This window comes from Tachypleus tridentatus, chromosome 1, assembly GCF_004210375.1.
Source record: "Tachypleus tridentatus isolate NWPU-2018 chromosome 1, ASM421037v1, whole genome shotgun sequence".
Classification (NCBI taxonomy): Eukaryota; Metazoa; Arthropoda; class Merostomata; order Xiphosura; family Limulidae; genus Tachypleus; species Tachypleus tridentatus.
Genome location: NC_134825.1, coordinates 2377323 through 2397108, shown reverse-complemented (window position 1 = coordinate 2397108; position 19786 = coordinate 2377323). Strand labels below are relative to the sequence as shown.

General features: G+C 34.6%; 1 protein-coding gene across 3 annotated transcripts in view; it reads left to right on the top strand.

Annotated features, from left to right (window-relative positions):
• Nucleotides 1-3138: 3138 nt before the first annotated feature.
• Nucleotides 3139-19786, top strand: part of LOC143229231 (prolyl 4-hydroxylase subunit alpha-2-like) — a 514682-nt gene continuing 498034 nt past the window's right edge. For 2 of the 3 annotated variants that reach the window (XM_076461470.1, XM_076461298.1), the window contains exons 1-5: nt 3146-3236; nt 3517-3731; nt 10514-10690; nt 12365-12507; nt 19185-19373. In XM_076461470.1, coding sequence (XP_076317585.1) covers nt 10515-10690; nt 12365-12507; nt 19185-19373 — 508 coding nt within the window. In that variant the 5' untranslated portion in view covers nt 3146-3236; nt 3517-3731; nt 10514. Of the gene's footprint in view, nt 3237-3516; nt 3732-10513; nt 10691-12364; nt 12508-19184; nt 19374-19786 lie in introns of all 3 variants that reach the window. The other variant, XM_076461387.1, reaches the window with a different exon arrangement.

Sequence of the window (19786 nt, the reverse complement as noted above, 5' to 3'; positions counted from 1 at the left end):
CAGTAAAATTTTTACAGCTTCTTTGAAGGGAAGAGAAAATCTGAAGGAAGATTATGTGTTTAAGTACAAATTATTCAAAGAATATTCAATGAACTCCGATGCATGGAGGATGTTGGATGAGCGGTTAAGCTTATGTTAACAGTAATATTTAGCTGAGTTAAAAAAACTACAACACATAACCACGATTTTGTGTTAAGTTATCTAAAAAGGAGAAAACTGACAGAACCAGAATGTGTAATATTTATAATGAAGATTACACTGAAACAGGAGAAAATAACCAGTATAGTGATTATTTTTATCACAGTTATTAGGGTGATAACCGTGATTTACTTTAACCATTGACTTGTGAAATATTCGCAATCACTGTGGAGCACGTGGCAAAATACCAAATGACAATTACTGTATCTTTGGTTTTAATAGTTTAGAAACGAAATTTATGGTGGATTGATAATGATATAAAATACAGCTAATATTTGAACTCAACATTAAAGTAAACTATCATTAACTGATTACTACTTGGTCCTAGTTATTTAAGAGATTGTGATATAAGTAAAATAGTTTTGTTGTAGAGATTGGTTTTAGTGTTAAGAAAGGAGGTTTTAGGGTTGTTTAAGAGTTCTTCTGGTTTATATGAATTTTACTTCAAAGGTTTTCATCGTTTCTTTGTATTAGTTTCTTATCAAAAACACCTTGGATGTGAGAAAATGAAATCAAAATTGGCGACTAAAGTGTTAGCTACACTTAAAGCGTTGATAAGAATTTTACAGCAAATATCCATTCACTGGTTAACCAGTTTCTGTTCAGTTTAGAGTATTATGATGAGTAAAACAACAACAACAAAACATCAATGCGTGGCTTATTTAACTGAATATTTACTGTAACATTCTTATCAATACTGTCAGTGTAGCTACCAGTTTGGCCTTCAGTTTTTATTTTATTCTTTTAAGCTAAGTTAAAAGATTTGATAGTTATTGTAGGTTTATCAGAAAACCGGGGGGTGCTCAAAAATGAATGATTTTGTATTCGGGCCCGGCATGGCCAAGCGCGTTAAGGCGTGTACTTCGTAATCCGAGGGTCGCGGGTTCGCGCCCGAGTCGCATAAACATGCTCGCCCTCCCAGCCATGGGGCGTTATAATGTGACGGTCAATCCCACTATTCGTTGGTAAAAGAGTAGCCCAAGAGTTGGCGGTGGGTGGTGATGACTAGCTGCCTTCCCTCTAGTCTTACACTGCTAAATTAGGAACGGCTAGCACAGATAGCCCTCGAGTAGCTTTATGCGAACTTCAAAAACAAACAAACAATTTTGTATTCGCCCACTTTTCTGGCTTTCAGTAATTTTGATGGGTTTATGGTTGTTTCTCTGATAAGTTGATTTTTTGTGGTTCAGGCGTGAAGAAAAACGATGAAGGAGGAGAGTTGTCTTCTTGATGGTGATTTGACAAGGGGTGTTTTAAAGCTTCCTGCCTGAAATCGATAAACCGATCACGAGCAGCAGATCCAAACAGCAGAGACCCGTCCCATGTAGGCCAGCGCATCACGTCCCAAAGAAGACACAAAGCCAGAACGAGAGTTTATTGCATCACAAAGGACAGTTACATATTACAATTTCACATACAATTATATGCATGGTAATTAACTTTATACTTATCAGAAATTTACAACATATTTTGTTTATACAGTTCATAGATATAAAACATAAACTATAAAATTACTAAACATTGAATATATTGGTAAAATAGAGAACATAACCACACATTGAATAATATAAACAAGATACACATGATTATTAATGAATATATTTGATCCATTGTTTCTTATGGCAATTAAACTGATAAAAGAGGTAGGTAGAGCCACAAGGTAAAACTCTCAAGTTGGTTGTTGGAGTGAGTGTTTGTTTCGTGACTAATGTGATTTAAGGGAGGAAAGAACTTGGTCCATGAGGCGGCGGGTGTTTGTGCAACATTGAATAGGTTATTTCTGGTTTTGGTCTTATTTTAGTATTTTTTAGTATTATGACGTTGAATTTCTTGTTTTCTATAAGTAAGAGCCGATTGTATAGACGTGGATTCGGTAGGCAATTCGTACTGCTTTTGGTTGGGTTGACTTAAGTGGCACAGCGCAATGTCTGAGAACTTACAACGGTAGAAACTATAGTGGGCAAAGCACAGATAACCCCTTGTGTAACTTTGTGTTTAATAACAAACAATAACCTCAAGTCAAGTGTTACAGAGATGTGAGGCATGTTGTATGTTACCGGACATTCGTATTCCACAACAAGTTTTATATAGGCATTTTATATTATCATTATTATTTTAGCGTTGTAAGTCAGCAGACATACCGCTGAGCCACTGGGGGTTAAGGTAAATAGACAAAACACTGCAATTTCTTAAAATGTACTGTTTTTATAATAGAAAAGGTAGATTGACAAAATACTGCACTTTCTTGGAATGTTCTGTTTTGTAACACAAAGGTAGATAGACAAAATACTGCACTTTCTTGGAATGTTCTGTTTTATAACACAAAAGGTAGATAAACAAAATACCGCACTTTCTTGAAAAGTTAGCTGGACATAGTATTGTATTTTCCTGGAATGTCATTTTTTATGATACAAAAATATAAATAGAATACTACACTTCTCTCAAAATGTTGTATTCTGTAATTTTGAATAATTTTGGGTTTTCTTAACTACGAAAGAAAATTACATTAATTAACAAACGAATATATACTAACCAAATAGGAAAGGAATTCGAGTTAATTTTTTTTTTTAATTCTTATGTTCCATAGCAGGGGCGTAGATGTTTTACACCCGATGGGGATGATTTTTCAACCACTTACATGGACTGTTCAATTTACAAATTGGTAATTTGTAAATTACCAGCACCTATGTTAAAGATGTACATTTCGGCTACTGAAAAAGCCTACGTCTAGGCCTAATTATGTAATTCTATTGGTAAGAACACGAGAATCACAAGAACAAACACACAATTTGTAGGCCTGTGATACAATAAAACAATTCAACAGACCAAACTGTAGGGGGGATAACTGTATGCAATATACCCCCCACCTAAAATGAAGGGGGGATGTATACCCTCCATCCCCCCAGGATCTACACCACTGTTCCATAGTTTACAATATCACAGTGAATCCGGCAAGGTTAAGTTTTATTGGTTTTTGCACAGACGTACGAAGACAGACCACGGTATCTACAATACTAAAGTCTGAAATAACCACATTGGTAAGACCTACGTGTGATTAGTGTTGTGTTACCTTAACCGCATAATATTAAAAAGGGAAATACGATAGACACAAGACTTTATTACTATTAAAATACATGTAAAATGATAATAAATACGCGTGATTTTTAACATAAGGATATACTGATTGTGCAATCAGTACAAACATTTTAAATAATTAAAACTACAAAGTAGTTTATTTTAAGAAGCTTAAGTAGCCTTTTCTTGTAGCCCATGCTAGATGTAGAGCAACAAACAGTTAATTGAGTATATCCAACACAGGTTAAGGACCCATGTCATTTGACGCATGCGCTCTACTAGTCACTGCAAATAATGAGAGTTTTCCAGGCTAGTAAGCAAGCAGACACCTAAGGAACTTGATAAGGAAAGCTTTAACAGTGAAAGACGTCTGTTTTAACCACTAGGACGAACTGGGTAGACTACTGTTACAGCTTTAGTTCGAAGTTACGTGTGTCTTGACCGCTAAGAGGAACAAGGTAAGCTACTTTTACAACTTTAGTTTGAATTTACATCTATCTTAACCACCAGGAGGAACCAGGTAATCTATTGTTAGAACTTTATATAGAAGTTACGTCTGTCTTAACAATTAGGAGAAACCAAGTAAGCTATTGTTAGAACTTTAGTCAAAAGTTACGTCTTTCTTGACCACTAGGAGGAACCAAGTTAGCTATTGTTAGAACTTCAGTCAAAAGTTACGTCTTTCTTAACCACTAGGAGGAACCAAGTTAGCTATTGTTAGAACTTTAGTCAAAAGTTACGTCTTTCTTAACCACTAGGAGGAACCAAGTTAGCTACTGTTAGAACTTCAGTCAAAAGTTACGTCTTTCTTAACCACTAGGAGAAACCAAGTAAGCTATTGTTAGAACTTTAGTCAAAAGTTACGTCTTTCTTAACCACTAGGAGGAACCAAGTTAGCTATTGTTAGAACTTTAGTCAAAGTTACGTCTTTCTTAACCACTAGGAGGAAACAAGTTAGCTATTGTTAGAACTTTAGTCAAAAGTTACGTCTTTCGTAACCACTAGAATGAACCAAGTTAGCAACTGTTAGAACTTTAGTTACAGAATAATCCGTTGAAACAGTTTTTTGTTTTTGGGAAGGCAGCTAGTCATCACCACCCACCGCCAACTCTTGGGCTACTCTTTTGCCAACGAATAGTGGGATTGACCTTTACATTACAACGCCCCCACGTCTGGGAGGGCGAGCATGTTTGGCGCGACGAGGGCGCGAACCCGCGACCCTCGGATTACGAGTCGCACGCGTTTTAAATACAGATATGATTTATCAAATATGTGAAAAAAGTGTATGGATAATGACAAATGAAACTGATATATTTCTAGAATGCTTTCGTTATTTCTTATACATTGATCCTATCTATCTTTTGTCTTCTAGAATTAGAAAATACATTATTGTAAACCTTTGTAAGTGCTGTTTTCAAGCGTAGTTTACGTTATTATAGACAAGCACTGACAAACACAATTCATCTGGTTTACGTGTTATAAAGAAACGATATCAAAATTTAAACAATAACTCTATTTAATGTGTTTATGTACAAGAACCTTCCTGTTAGTGTATAGGTGTATCATATTAAACATGAAAAGGACTTTCGTTACAACAATCTCTACACTTCAATATAATATCAACAATCCAACACCACTTTTATACACTCCATTGATTTTAACCATCGATGTAGAATGCAGACTGTGGGCTCCATAAGTATTATATTTAAAGCAAGAACTGTTAAAACAAAGAAGAAATGAAACAGTTTTAATAAAAAATAATACAGTCACACACACACACACACACACACGTACAAAATAATACACTAATATATATATATATATATACACACACATGTACAAAAACAAAGCATGTTTTCGTGTTCTCCATACTGAGGTGTTTTTTTTATTAATTTTGTGAGATAACAGCTGCTAGCAAACTGAGAAATTCGTCCCTAAAATCTAAAGATGTCTTTGATGTAAAGGAATGTATCGTGTATTAGGGTTAGCGAGCCTAGAAGATCACTGCATGATATAGGTTAAACAGCGTTCGTTATCACCTTTATTATTTATGTAAAATATTTTCCTAATTTTACAAAACAGATCCTCCTGATTTCTAGCAGCAGACGTAGAATAACGAAAAGACAAAAGTTAACAGTCATTCTGGATCGCGTTAAAACACACTATAAAGAATCTCACAGAATCTAGTCTCGTTCTCAGAGATTCAGACTTGTAATAGTTTGGCCTATATAGCCCTATGATATTTAGGTTACGTACCCTTTGGCAAGAGAAGCGTTAACTGTCAACAAGGAAAATAAATAAAATATTGTCATGATGCTTCTCGTTCTGGTTTCATGTGTCAATATTCCCCCAGTGTAAAATAGGTGTTGAGATTCTCTGAACGTTACCACAGAGTAAGTGAGAAAACTATATACCTAGTCCTTCAGTATTACTACAGTAACAACAGAATGTTTATACCTAGTCCTCCAGTGCTGCTACAATAACAATATAACGTGTATAACTAGCCTTTCAGTGTTACTACTATGACAACAGAATGCATGTACCTAATCCTTCAGTGTTAGTACAATAACAACATAGTGTATGTACCTAATTCTTCAGTACTACTATGGTAAAAACGTAATGTATATACCTAGTCCTTCAATGGTACCACAGTTACAACAGAGTATTATATATATACACACACATCTAATCTTTCAGTGGCACTACAATAATAACAGAATGTATATGCCTATTTCACCAGTGGTATGAAAATAATATGAATTTCCTCAAAACTCGTTTACAGAACATTTGGGCTACCGTTAAAACAGACTTATTTTTGAAACACTCACAACCTTCCTTTTCCAAAGTTAAGACCACCCATTGATAACACAGGTCAACAAAGTTTTTGTTGCATTTATATCAAACACTTGGTATTACATAATTTCTTGCCCTGATTTCAGATCTGAAGTTAGTTTTTTTCCTCAGTGCTCTACTTTTTTTGCAATCAAGGTATTTGAAAATCTCAAAATTTCGTCATCATCACATTGACGTCGTAGTCTATCATGAAAAATATGTAATAAAATATGTTATAAAACTCTTTAATATAGCTGGGTAATAAAAAAGAAAATGCAAGATAGTATAAATGTATTCAAGTTATTTATATAAATTCAATTTTATATCAAGTTATATTTCAATTTATTTATATAAAACTGATTAGTAGATAAGACATTTGCTACTATGAGGAGGCAAAGCTCAATTGCAGTCTACTCAGGCATGAATTTCTGCTTGTAGCTCTTGCGTTTGTGGACTGTCTCAGGGCATTCTCGTTTAATGCTCCAGCAGTAATCTGCCATCATATGTTTGTCCCATCTCCCTTGGTGACGCTCTTCCATGGTGTTGAGGTCTTGATGGAACCGCTCGCCTTGCTCATCACTTACAGCTCCTGTGTTCTCAGGGAATCTATCAAGATGACTGTACAGGTAATGGAGTTTAACACTCATGTTACATCCAAGATCGCGAAAAGCTGACAACATATTCGCTACAAGGGTTTCATAGTTGTCAGCTTTTCAGAGGAGGAAATATGATCTTTTCTCGACTGACAATTGGATCGTTGACAATATTTGGCATACCTGCCTTCAGAGTTTCACGTATGGGCCACTCCTTCTGGTTCCAGTGCTTTTCTCGAGCTCAGCTGTCCCACATGCAAAGATAGCAGGGTACTTTGTAAATCCTCTTTGTTGACCTAGGAGGAAATTAACCATTTTGAGGTCCACACAAATTGTCCAGTTTTGCTCGTGGTATTTTAGTAGGTCAATCACAGTCTTAATGTCATTATATTCCTCTCGTAAATTACCAGAGTGTCCAATTGGAACAGCTGCATAGACATTGCCATTATGAAGTAGAACGCACTTCAAACTTTGCTTAGAACAATCTAGAAATAATCGCCAGTCATTTGGATGGTATACTGGCATCCCTAATTCCTGGAGAAGACCTGAGATATTATGACAATAAACAAACATATTCTCTTCTGTAAAAAATGGCACAAAAGTCTGCTCCCGATTTCGGAAGTACGACACTTTAGTTGTATGGCTCAGCTGATTCTTTTCTTGCATCTTGGAAGCTAACACTTCAGCTACATTTTTGGAAAGACCCAAATCACGCACAAGGTCATTCAACTCCGGCTGGCTAAACTGTTGAGGAGTTAATGACTGTGGGGTCTCATAAGAAGGATCGCCAGATTCTGAAAATATTTTTTGAGTTTCATCAGCAGTCTCTTGTTCTTGGTCACTACCCACATCTTCAGATGGAAGAAATCCTTTGAAAACTGGGATTGGGAGCTCATCAGAGTGCAGAGTAGGTCGGATTGCTGAGGGGATACTAGGATATGAGATTTTGTCTGCTTTTCTTGCCAATGCCCTTTGTATTGACCAGACAAAAATAGCAGTCAGTTGTGTGGTCCATCGGTTCTTGCCAGGTCATGGGAATTCCAAAAGGTAAACCCTTACGTTTCACTTTTGTCCAGTCACGCAGCATTTCCTCGCAGTTATGACACACAATATGTGGGGCCCATTTCTTGTCTTGGTCACCAAGAGCAAGTCCAAAGTACGCTTTATAAGCACGCCTCACAAACGACGTTATATTACGCCTTTGACGAATAAGCGTGAAGCATCCACAAATATAACAGAAAGCGTCCGGCTTGTTCTCACATTGACGTCTCTTTGTAGCCATGATCAGATCTGAAACAAAATCTAAACAATTTTAATATCTTTTTTATATGCAAAAACGGCTCGTTTGGGCTGAGAAAACACTTTACATAGAAGAGCGAACAACGTTTCGACCTTCTTCGGTCATCGTCAGGTTCACGAAGAAGGTCGAAACGTTGTTCGCTCTTCTATGTAAAGTGTTTTCTCAGCCCAAACGAGCCGTTTTTGCATATAAATTTCTCAACAAGTGGGTTTCTCGTCATCACTAATTTTAATATCTCTGTTGATAACATAAACGTGTAAGTAATTAATTTGACCACAAAATCTAAACAATTTTAATATCTCTGTTGATAACATAAACGTGTAAGTGATTAACACGTTTCCTGCGATGGGACCCACCGGTGTCTCACTATTGTCTTACCTTTAACTAAGTTACAGGCTAGAGACAAGTGTAACGACAACCTCACGTTATCATAGCTCATGCAGCACTGAAGCTGTCAGATGTACAAGAGCATCGCAGCAGTTGCCGGTTTGTCAATATAGGCATCGCAGGAAACGTGTTCATTTGACCACAAACGACTAGAATGAAAAACTTAAAATTGCATTAAAACTAGAGCATGTAGAGCTGAACCGTTTTCATATTTGAATTTAGCAGGTCACAAAGGGTAAGAATGAGTAAAAAAATCTTATGCAACTGAGATTTCGAAAAAAATTGTTGACCAGTGTAATCAACAGAAGGGGATTTTTCACGTTTATTAGAAAATGTCAAAATTTTCCTATTTCTTCATATTATTCCTCAAGTCTATAGCAAAATGAACTGTTTCTTTTGCACTAAAACCAAAACAGACAACTATACCGAACGCTTTGAATGTCCATGACCTATCTAAAAGTTGATTATTTTTCATTGAAAGCTGATCTCCGTGGTTACAACTAGATAATAGATGTGATGTTGTTCTGAAGGGTTGCATGTGTACACGACGCGTGTTTACACCAAACCTGAGAAACAAAGAAATTTGTGTCAGTACATAATCACAAGACACAAAGCTTTATTTAAAGCACTGTTTTAGTCGTATTTGATGTATTTGAAAAGGCTGCTTCTTTACTGGTATAGTTTTATTACGTGTTCACTGAAGGTTGTGTCTTACTCTAGACATATTTAACTATTACTGTGCATTAGAAAAAGTCAACGTATAAATAATTAAAAAGCATAATTTAAAATTTATGAATATGGATATAAATATAAATAAGTATCGCCAAAAATGTAAGCCATTAATGCTGACAATTACTTATTTTTTCTCCATTAAAATTGATAAGTAAGTTAGACATGGAATCAAAATATGAAGTTGTAGATTGAAAAATAATGTAGAAACTATTCACAGACTAATGTTATACTTCTTTTGTAGTCCCAAGTTGCAAACTTGATAATGTAATCTTTTAAATTTTGGTTCAATTTGTTTTATACTTTTTATGACAATCCACATTCTCCCCTTCTAGTACTTCAGTGATATTACAATAATAATAGAAAATCTATACATTTTGTAAATCAGATGATTGAATAATAGTACACACTAACCATGGAATACGTTCATTTTATTAATTGGATGAATGGGGTACTAGTACACATTAACCATGGAATATGTTCATTTTGTTAACTGGATGACTGAGGTAGTAGTGCATACTAATCATAGAATATGCTCATTTTATTAGCTGGATGACTGAGGTACTAGTACACACTAACCATGCAATATGTTCATTTTATTAACTGGATGACTGAAGTACTAGTACAAACCAATCGTGGGATACATTCATTTTATTAACTTGGATGACTGAAGTACTAGTACAAACCAATCGTGGAATACATTCATTTTATTAACTTGGATTACTGAGGTACTAGTACGCACTAACCATGGAATATGTTCATTTTAGTAATTTGGATGACTGAGGTACTAGTACACACTAACCATGGAATACGTTCATTTTAGTAATTTGGATGACTGAGGTACTAGTACACACTAACCATGGAATACGTTCATTTTAGTAATTTGGATGACTGAGGTACTAGTACACACTAACCATGGAATACGTTCATTTTAGTAATTTGGATGACTGAGGTACTAGTACACACTAACCATGGAATACGTTCATTTTATTAACTGGATGACTGAGGTACTAGTACACACTAACCATGGAATACATTCATTTTATTAACCAGGTGATTGTAATACCACTATATAATGAACATTGACTAAATACAATCATGGTACTGGTACAAAATATATACTGAGTATATTCACTTTTTTAGTCAGATGACTACAGTAACAGTACAGGTACGGACAGTCCACATTCCTTTTATCAAAAATATGAGTAACGTATTGATACCAGTTATACAGATACTATAAATTCGACATTACTACACTATAATTTGTTTAAATTTCAGGAACGTTTAGAATTTGCTCTTGTTTCTATAATAAAGAAAATGCTGATAAATGTTAAAATGTGGATTAATTAAGAGAGATGTTCAAAAACATTAGTGTCGTACATATGTTATTTTCCCATAGGATGAAGAGTCTTATATCTGTACTAGGAGTTCTACTCATGGTGTCCATCTCCACTTCAAACGAATACTTCTCTTCTACCTCCAGTCTTGTAACGCTGCTGCAGACCGAGAGATATATACTTGAACTTCTCAAGGACTATGTAGAAGGAGTTGATCAACACCTTGATGTCATTAAGAAGTGAGATGTCTTTAAACCAATACTTAATATAATACAATAAGAAAATAATGAGAAACTTATAACAGTAATTCAAATATGCTTCTTTAAAGAATACAGCCATGTTAGGTAGCATGTGGTAAAACTTTTGAAATACAGCACTTTATATATACATCACGTTAGGTAAGTTTGATAGAAACATAACTTCATCTTATATAACAAATATTATATAAAGCTGGATAGAAACTACTGAAATTTAAGTTTACCTTGTACAAGACATGTTGGGTAAAATTAGATAGAAACTACTAAAAAATACTTTTACTTGGTCGTACTTCTCTAATATCCTGTATATCATGTTACACTGGCATTGTTTTTTAGCTTACAGACTTCTCTAATATCCTGTGTATCATGTTACACTTGCATTATCTTTTTTAGCTTACAGACTTCTCTAATATCCTGTGTATCATGTTACACTTGCATTATCTTTTTTAGCTTACAGACTTCTCTAATATCCTGTGTATCATGTTACACTTGCATTATCTTTTTTAGCTTACAGACTTCTCTAATATCCTGTGTATCATGCTACACTGGCATTGTTTTTTAGCTTACAGACTTCTCTAATATCCTGTGTATCATGTTACACTTGCATTATCTTTTTTAGCTTACAGACTTCTCTAATATCCTGTGTATCATGTTACACTTGCATTATCTTTTTTAGCTTACAGACTTCTCTAATATCCTGTGTATCATGTTACACTTGCATTATCTTTTTTAGCTTACAGACTTCTCTAATATCCTGTGTATCATGTTACACTGGCATTATCTTTTTTAGTTTACAGACTTCTCTAATATCCTGTGTATCATGCTACACTTGCATTATCTTTTTTTAGCTTACAGACTTCTCTAATATCCTGTGTATCATGTTACACTTGCATTATCGTTTTAGCTTACAGACTTCTCTAATATCCTGTGTATCATGTTACACTTGCATTATCGTTTTAGCTTACAGACTTCTCTAATATCCTGTGTATCATGCTACACTTGCATTATCTTTTTTAGTTTACAGACTTCTCTAATATCCTGTATATCGCCTTAACACTGGTGCTACCTGTCTCTAATGTAGAAATGTTTCTAACTTCCTTTTTCTGACTCTGTTTTCTCTAATATAGTAATCTTCTTATATATTTCTTATCAATGCTTCACTGATTTCCTGTATTTGATGTTAGAATATTAGTTTTTTTCCATATTATAGTAATATATATAATTTTATTTCTATCCAATGTTACATTAACGTTTTTTCTCACCATTTAGTCTAGCTTCTCTCATATATTGCTACATGTCTGTAAATATTTATTTTTTGTATTTTGTTTCGCCTTTTAGAATATTTCTATTTTGCGAACAAGGTTTTGTAGAATATTTGTTACATTTTTAGGATAAGAGTTTTTTCTTGAGAGAATGAGAGAGATTTATTTTTGTAAATAAAATAAGACATTTATGGATATACTGTAATTACGTTTTGTTCCAGCTCTCTATGGAAAGGGTGTATTATAACTTACTTTGGATCTAGAGTTCTATTGAAAAGTATGTTGCAATATGGTTGGTATGCCAGTGTCTACGGATGGAGTATATTATAATGGAACACTTTTCTCTGAGTGGGGCATATTTTAAGGAAACTTATCACTGTTTCTAATGTTACAGATTTATAAACGATCGTATATTAGTGGGAGAGAAGAATATGGAAGAATATGTATCCAATCCTATCCATGCTTACAATTTAATGAAACGAATGACAGTAGACCTTCAGGCTGTGGAAGCAAGCACTCAGGTCATGGCATCTCCAGGTAAAGGTTGGATTCTCTGTAAATATCGATAGAAGCAACTGAAACTGCCTTTTAGTTATTTATGGCATTAAACTGAAATTAAAAATGAATAAATTAACGTTTCTGAACAATGAGTTCTCTTATCCGTGAATAATATCAGGCTGTCTTAGCACTCATATTGGTACATGTTAAGCATAAGGTTTCCTTATGGTCAAGGGTTAAAGGTTATGTTATCACGTTGTAAAGTTACATTTAAAACGTTATTAAACTACTATTTTGTGAATATATATTAATTAGTTTAGTATCAAATTGAAGAATACAATTCAAATTTATATATTATATATCCATTTTAGTATGTCACATAGTATGTTTAATACAGCCTTGGTTAATTATGTTTCTGCTGTACAAATGTAAAATCTATAGTTTCTTGCGAGCTGTAAATTCAAATTACCAATATTGACAAGCTCAAGCATAGAACAAGAACCTTCTGTATTTTCTGTTTTCTCAAATGTTATTTATTGTGTGAATCTACCAAGATGGCCCCGCCCACCTCTTCCACTTTTGGAAACACCTGCTTAATCTTTGACGTATGTATAACCAATCAGAAGCTGAGGTTATTCCCCACGTGGTTTTCTTATCCTCTGCGAAATTTTTACGCGGAAAAAGCTCCATAAAACCTTTCTTGTTTTGGCAAAATCAAAATGAAAAGATAAGATATTGATGAAGCTTAAAATGTCATATTTTGTATGTCCAAATATAACATAATTTTTAAGTCTGATAAATTACTGTGGCTGTCTGTGATATTTATATGGTAAGTTGTATATGTTTTTTTTTTCCCAAAATCGTATATAAAATATAAAAAAAATAATTTGTTTCACAAATGTTATATGTATATAGTAATAATATATATACGTATGCTATGTATTGTAACTGAAATGTGACTATATTTTACAAAATACTGGCCCCTAGAACACACCCAAGATAGATCACTTAGTGAAGGCTGCGTCAATGAAATGTCCGTCAGAAAGGCCGAAAGTCACCAACATGAAAAAAAAATAGAATTGAAGAAATTAGACAATTGTACATTTCACAAATACATCATTTATTACAACCATGGTTTTGTTAGTAATGATATCATCAGGTACAGAATAAATGTTTTGTAACAAGTTTTATATACACATATGTTTGAACAATGAACTGTATGTGACCTTTACATTGACCTACAGACAAGTGGGAGAAACGTTAGCTTGTTTGGTCGTTTACGGCTTTTTTCTGCATTTGTTTTTAGACTTTTATTTATTTGAAAAAAAATCCAGACTCTTTAGTTTTAACCATTTTCACAGATATACAAAATTTTGAGACTTTTACAGATGAAATTTATGTATCGTATCAATAAGGTTGGATGTAAAGGTTCAATTCATTTACCATAATTCCCAGCTTCTAGAATGTTCTTTAATTCTTGTTTAAATATAATTTTCTATTTGACCTACTCTATTACAGTCCTGATGCATTTGTCAAGCTTACAGGTATCTTGCTTTCCTCAATTCTGTAACTATGGAGATTCACCATGTAAAAAAACTAACGATTTCAAGTGTAAATTGTATAAAAATAATATATGTATACATAATATCATGACATTGAAGCTGTTTAAAGGGTGTTTCCTTATAGCAAAGCCACATCAGACTATCTGCTGAGTCCATCGTAGAGAATTGAGCCCCTAACTTCAGGGTTGTAAATCCACAGAGTTATCCCTGTACCAGCAGAGAACAGCTGTTTAAGATAAACATTTCTGGTTTCATTTTACAATCTGTTGTCATTCTGTGACGAAAAAGCGAAACTTGTATCTTCCTCATAATTTTTATGGTGATTACGAGGTCGGCAGGATCGACCACATTCATACAAAAATACAATAGTGTGAAAAACAAACTTTAAAGTTGTTTTCGAATAAGAACGTTTGATAATTATCTGGAAGTTTTGGAGATTAAAAATATTTCTTGTGTAATAATTAACAGTTTTCTAATGCAAAAAATATTTTTAATATTGTTTTCGTTTGTTCTTTTAATTTCGTGCAAAGCTACACAGCGCTATCTGCGCTAGCCGTCCCTAATTTATCAGTGTGAGACTAGAGGAAAGGCACCGCCAACTCTTGGGTTACTATCTTACCAATCAATAGTAGGATTGACCATGACTTTATAACGCGTGTGTTTGTGTGTTTTCTTATAGCAAAGCCACGTCGAGCTATTTGCTGAGCCCACCGAGAGGAATCGAACCCCTGATTTTGTGTTGTAAATCCGTAGACATACCGCTGTACTAGCGGGGTGAGGGGCGACTTTATACCGCCTACATGTAATGTGACGCGATTGTTAACCTTAAAATGAAAGTTACTTTCAATATTGGGTAACTGAAATTCAAAAGAGAAAATGCATTGACAAAAAATTCTTCAAATTTAAATTAAAATTTGATATTTTGTAAAGTAAAGCCTTGAAATATTTACTGAATTCTGAAATAATTTGTGAAGACACGTGTACATTTTAACAGGTACAGTATAGTTGCTTTGTGATTATTTTTCGGAATTAGGAACGGGTAGAATCCATCCACTCGCAGTATAGGGGTCGTATCGTTGTTTCTTATTGAGAAATTTATAGAGTCAGACCTTTCTCCTCAAAACATTTAGTGTTTATTGTCAGACCTTTCTCCTCAAAACATTTAGTGTTTATTTTCTCCTCTGCACATTACAAATTATTTAATGTTATCACTTCAATAATGTTAAATACTTCTTCCCCACACAGTAATGTAGCGTTCCCTATTTCTTCTAAAAACATTAATATAGTGTTAACTACTTGTTGTCCACAGAGTAAGATAGTGTTAACTAGTACTTCTCTGCTCAGTAGTATAGTGTTAACTACTTGTTGTCCACAGAGTAATATGGTGTTAACTACTACTTCTCTGCTCAGTAGTATAGTGTTAACTACTACTTCTCTGCTCAGTAGTATAGTGCTAACTACTACTTCTCTGCTCAGTGGTATAGTGTTAACTACTACTTCTCTGCTCAGTGGTATAGTGTTAACTACTACTTCTCTGCTCAGTGGTATAGTGTTAACTACTACTTCTCTGCTCAGTGGTATAGTGTTAACTACTACTTCTCTGCTCAGTGGTATAGTGTTAACTACTACTTCTCTGCTCAGTGGTATAGTGTTAACTACTACTTCTCTGCTCAGTGGTATAGTGTTAACTACTACTTCTCTGCTCAGTGGTATAGTGTTAACTACTACTTCTCTGCTCAGTGGTATAGTGTTAACTACTACTTCTCTGCTCAGTGGTATAGTGTTAACTACTACTTCTCTGCTCAGTGGTATAGTGTTAACTACTACTTCTCCGCTCAGTGGTATAGTGTTAACTACTACTTCTCCGCTCAGTGGTATAGTGTTAACTCTTTTTTTCTACACAGAGTTATATAATGATAACTACTTTTTCTCCATATATTAACATACTCTTAACTACTTTATCTCTGCAAGTTAATATAGTGTTAACTACGTCTTCTCCACACAGAATATAATGTTAACTACTCCTCTCTGCATATTAATATAGTGTTAAATACTTCTTCAGGAAATGAAGGCGAAAGTGGTGTGTTAAAGTTAGACCCCTCCACCACGAGGATTCTCTCCTTCCTTTCTCGGGTCACCACGCACGGCAAACGCGTGGGTGGATGTTTAGATCCCAGACGAGGTAAAATAAAGAGCAGAACGTTCTCTGGGAGGTTCCCTCACCACGTACAGGATTTCACATAGAGTATTATCATATGGATTAGTCAGTGTAACGATGGTATCGTTTTCACTAGTCACTGTAACGATGTTACTATTTCGATTATTTAATGTTGTAATGTAAACATATTTTAGTTGTGCCATTTTCATGATTAATTTTTGTTTTGAATCTTGCGGAAAGCTACACGAGGGCTATCTACGCTAGCCGTCCTTAATTTAGCAATGTGAGACTAGTGGAAGACAGCTAGTCATCACTACCCACCGCGAACTCTTGGGCTTCTCTTTTATGATTGAATAGTGGGATTGTTCGTCCCATTATAACGCCCCCACGGCTGAAAGGATGAGCATGTTTGGTGTGATGGGGATTAGAACCCGCAACCCTCAGATTAGGAGTCGAGTGCTTTAACCACCTGGCTATTCTGGGCCAATTTGTGTTTTAAATTCTTTGGTTTTTCTTTTGAAGAGCCAATGTAATATTATTAATATTTCTGTTCGAGTCACTGGAACAATATTCATGTTATTGTTGAGTCAATGTGGTGATATTAATGCTATACCTTGAGTCACTACAGTTACCCAACAATAAACTTCTCTCTATGGGAAAGGTCAAAGTGTACATTTCACGCCCTTTTGAAGCGTTATATTGAAATTTCAATTAAGCTATTAAACTACTTTTTATCACTTTATACAAATAATACTGGTATTAAACTAGTTAATAAATCAAAATTTAGTTCCATGTAATTTTAAAGTTCTTAGTTTTATAAGAAAGACTTACTTAAGTAAATTAAATATTTCTTAATATTAGAATCGTCGCATTTCTTCTCCAGGTCTTCTACTTTAACTTACTACCCCTTTCTGAAGTATGTTAGTTTACTTAGTTATCCACATTAGATTCCATCTAGGAACATAAGGCCGCAATCGCTTGCGGATTCTTCAACAGGTATTTAAGTCAGTTGGTTGTTAGCCCACAGCACCGAGCCGTCCCTAATTTAGCAGTGTAAGACTAGAGGGAAGGCAGCTAGTCATCACCACCCACCGCCAACTCTTGGGCTACTCTTTTACCAACGAAAAGTGGGATTGACCGTCACATTATAACGCCCCCACGGGCGGGAGGGCGAACATGTTTGGCGCGACGCGGTCGCGAACGCGCGACCCTTAGATTACGAGTCGCACGCCTTACGCGTTTGGCCATGCCAGGCCTTCTGAAGTAAGTAGTATAACGTACATTACTCGTTATAACACCAATATTGGGAAGGTAATGTCTAATTCTGATTTCGTTCATTCTTTGATTACATAGTTATAAACTGGAAAATCTGCCCCATTTGCCACTCCTTCCTGTCACAAATTGTCAACAAATATCTCTAATATCTTATATCATTTATAAATAATAGGAAAGCAATGATTTACTCCATGCAATATCAATAAATGTCTCTGATATCTTATATGATTTACAACCAATATAAAGTTTCATTCCACAGAATGTTAATGTTTCTGATATATTATTTCATTTATAACTAATATAAAGGCAAAGTTTTACTGCATGAAATGATGCGCAATACAACAATAAATACATTGTTTTCAATTCAATGAATTGTCAAATGCTCCTACAGTCTGAAAGTTCATTACGTAGTGTCCAGATCGATTATCTAAGGGATTTAGTTTAAGCTCTTCTTATCTTAGGTAGGAAGTCATTTAAAATATAATAGCTGTAGAACATTTGTCTGGTTTCCTCTACTATTAAGTATTTTTAGATACATTATTTAAATTAAGTTCGTAAAAATGACAGTATAAAGTGCCATCATTACAGAAAAGTAGGCTTAATTTTTTTCGACAACCAACAGACCAAAACAAAATGAAAAGAAAGTGTAGATATTGTATGTTTCATACATATTTCTTATTCATTTTGATAAAAGTAACTAAAATGTTAAAATTAGCAATTTATTAGTTATGTTACATTGAGTTGAGATTAGGTACAATAATGAAAAATATAAGTTCTTCATAAGGTATTCTTGTGACGACCATAAATCAATTAATACGAAACCGAACGAAACAGTAAATTCCAAACATGGACAACTATAACAGTTTATGTACCTATCACAATGATAAGAGGATGTACAACTTAATATAGTAAATGTAGTGGTCTTGTCATTTACACTGGTCACTGTAGTTCTTGTTTGACACAGCAGATAGCCCGATGTGGCTTTGCTATCAGAAATCACACTAGTCACTGTACTGGTGTTACTAGAACAATTAATTAAAATAACACTATATTGGTTCATGTTTCTACCACAATAAGAATAAATACATCAGGTTATGTTCCTATAACAGTGTCAAGACGATATACTAGGCTATTTATCATCACTAACCTATAACAGTGTCAAGACGATATATTAGGCTATTTATCATCACTAACCTATAACAGCGTCAAGACGATATACTAGGCTATTTATCATCACTAACCTATAACCGTGTAAACAGGATATACTAGGCTATTTATCATCACTAACCTATAACCATGTAAACAGGATATACTTGGTTATTTATATCTTCAATCTATAACCATGTAAATGGGATATATTAGGCTATTTACTAATAGCCTAATGACTATGAGTATGTCAACGGGTTATCCTAGATTATTTGTATCTTCGAACTATAACCATGTAAACAGGAAATAATGGGTTATTTACTTTCACCAGCATGCAACTACTTGAAGAAAACAAATCACTCATTATCACCATGAGAACAAATTACACCAGAATATTTAGTAAAGTCAACACAAGAATCTGTAATTGCAGTAAGAAAGGAAACAAACTTGTTTCAAGGTAATAAGTTTCATTGAAACGTCTTAATTCCAGATAAAATAGTAGAAGATTAGATTTTCTCCAATCTATAATAAGAGTTGATTGTACCTGATATGAAGTAAACATTGACTTCTTCCAGAGTACGTTCCTAGCATGCATCACATCAGGTCCATCTCTCCACTTCCAACAGATGGTGACTTGCAGGGCGCGGCTGACGCCCTCGTACGTCTCCTGGACACATACAAACTTAATATGTCTGCCATGATTCGTGGAATCATTCGGAGCAGTGGACGATTCCCGTCGTTTGAAGCTCATGAACAGTTAACAGGTAGGCTTACCATTCTACGTCTGTACTAAAATCAAACTAACGTTAATTATGTTTTTACGTATATGTTGATCTATAATTATAATTTACCCGAAAGAAACAAATAAAAGGTTCACCACAAGTGTTATTTTTAGTTCTATCCATACGTTACTCACCAGACACACAACGTTCACAAGTTTTACTCTTAGTTCTATCCATACGTTACTCACCAGACACACAACGTTCACCACAAGTTTTACTCTTAGTTCTATCCATACGTTACTCGCCAGACACATAACGTTCACCACAAGTTTTACTCTTAGTTCTATCCATACGTTACTCACCAGACACACAACGTTCACCACAAGTTTTACTCTTAGTTCTATCCATACGTTACTCACCAGACACACAACGTTCACCACAAGTTTTACTCTTAG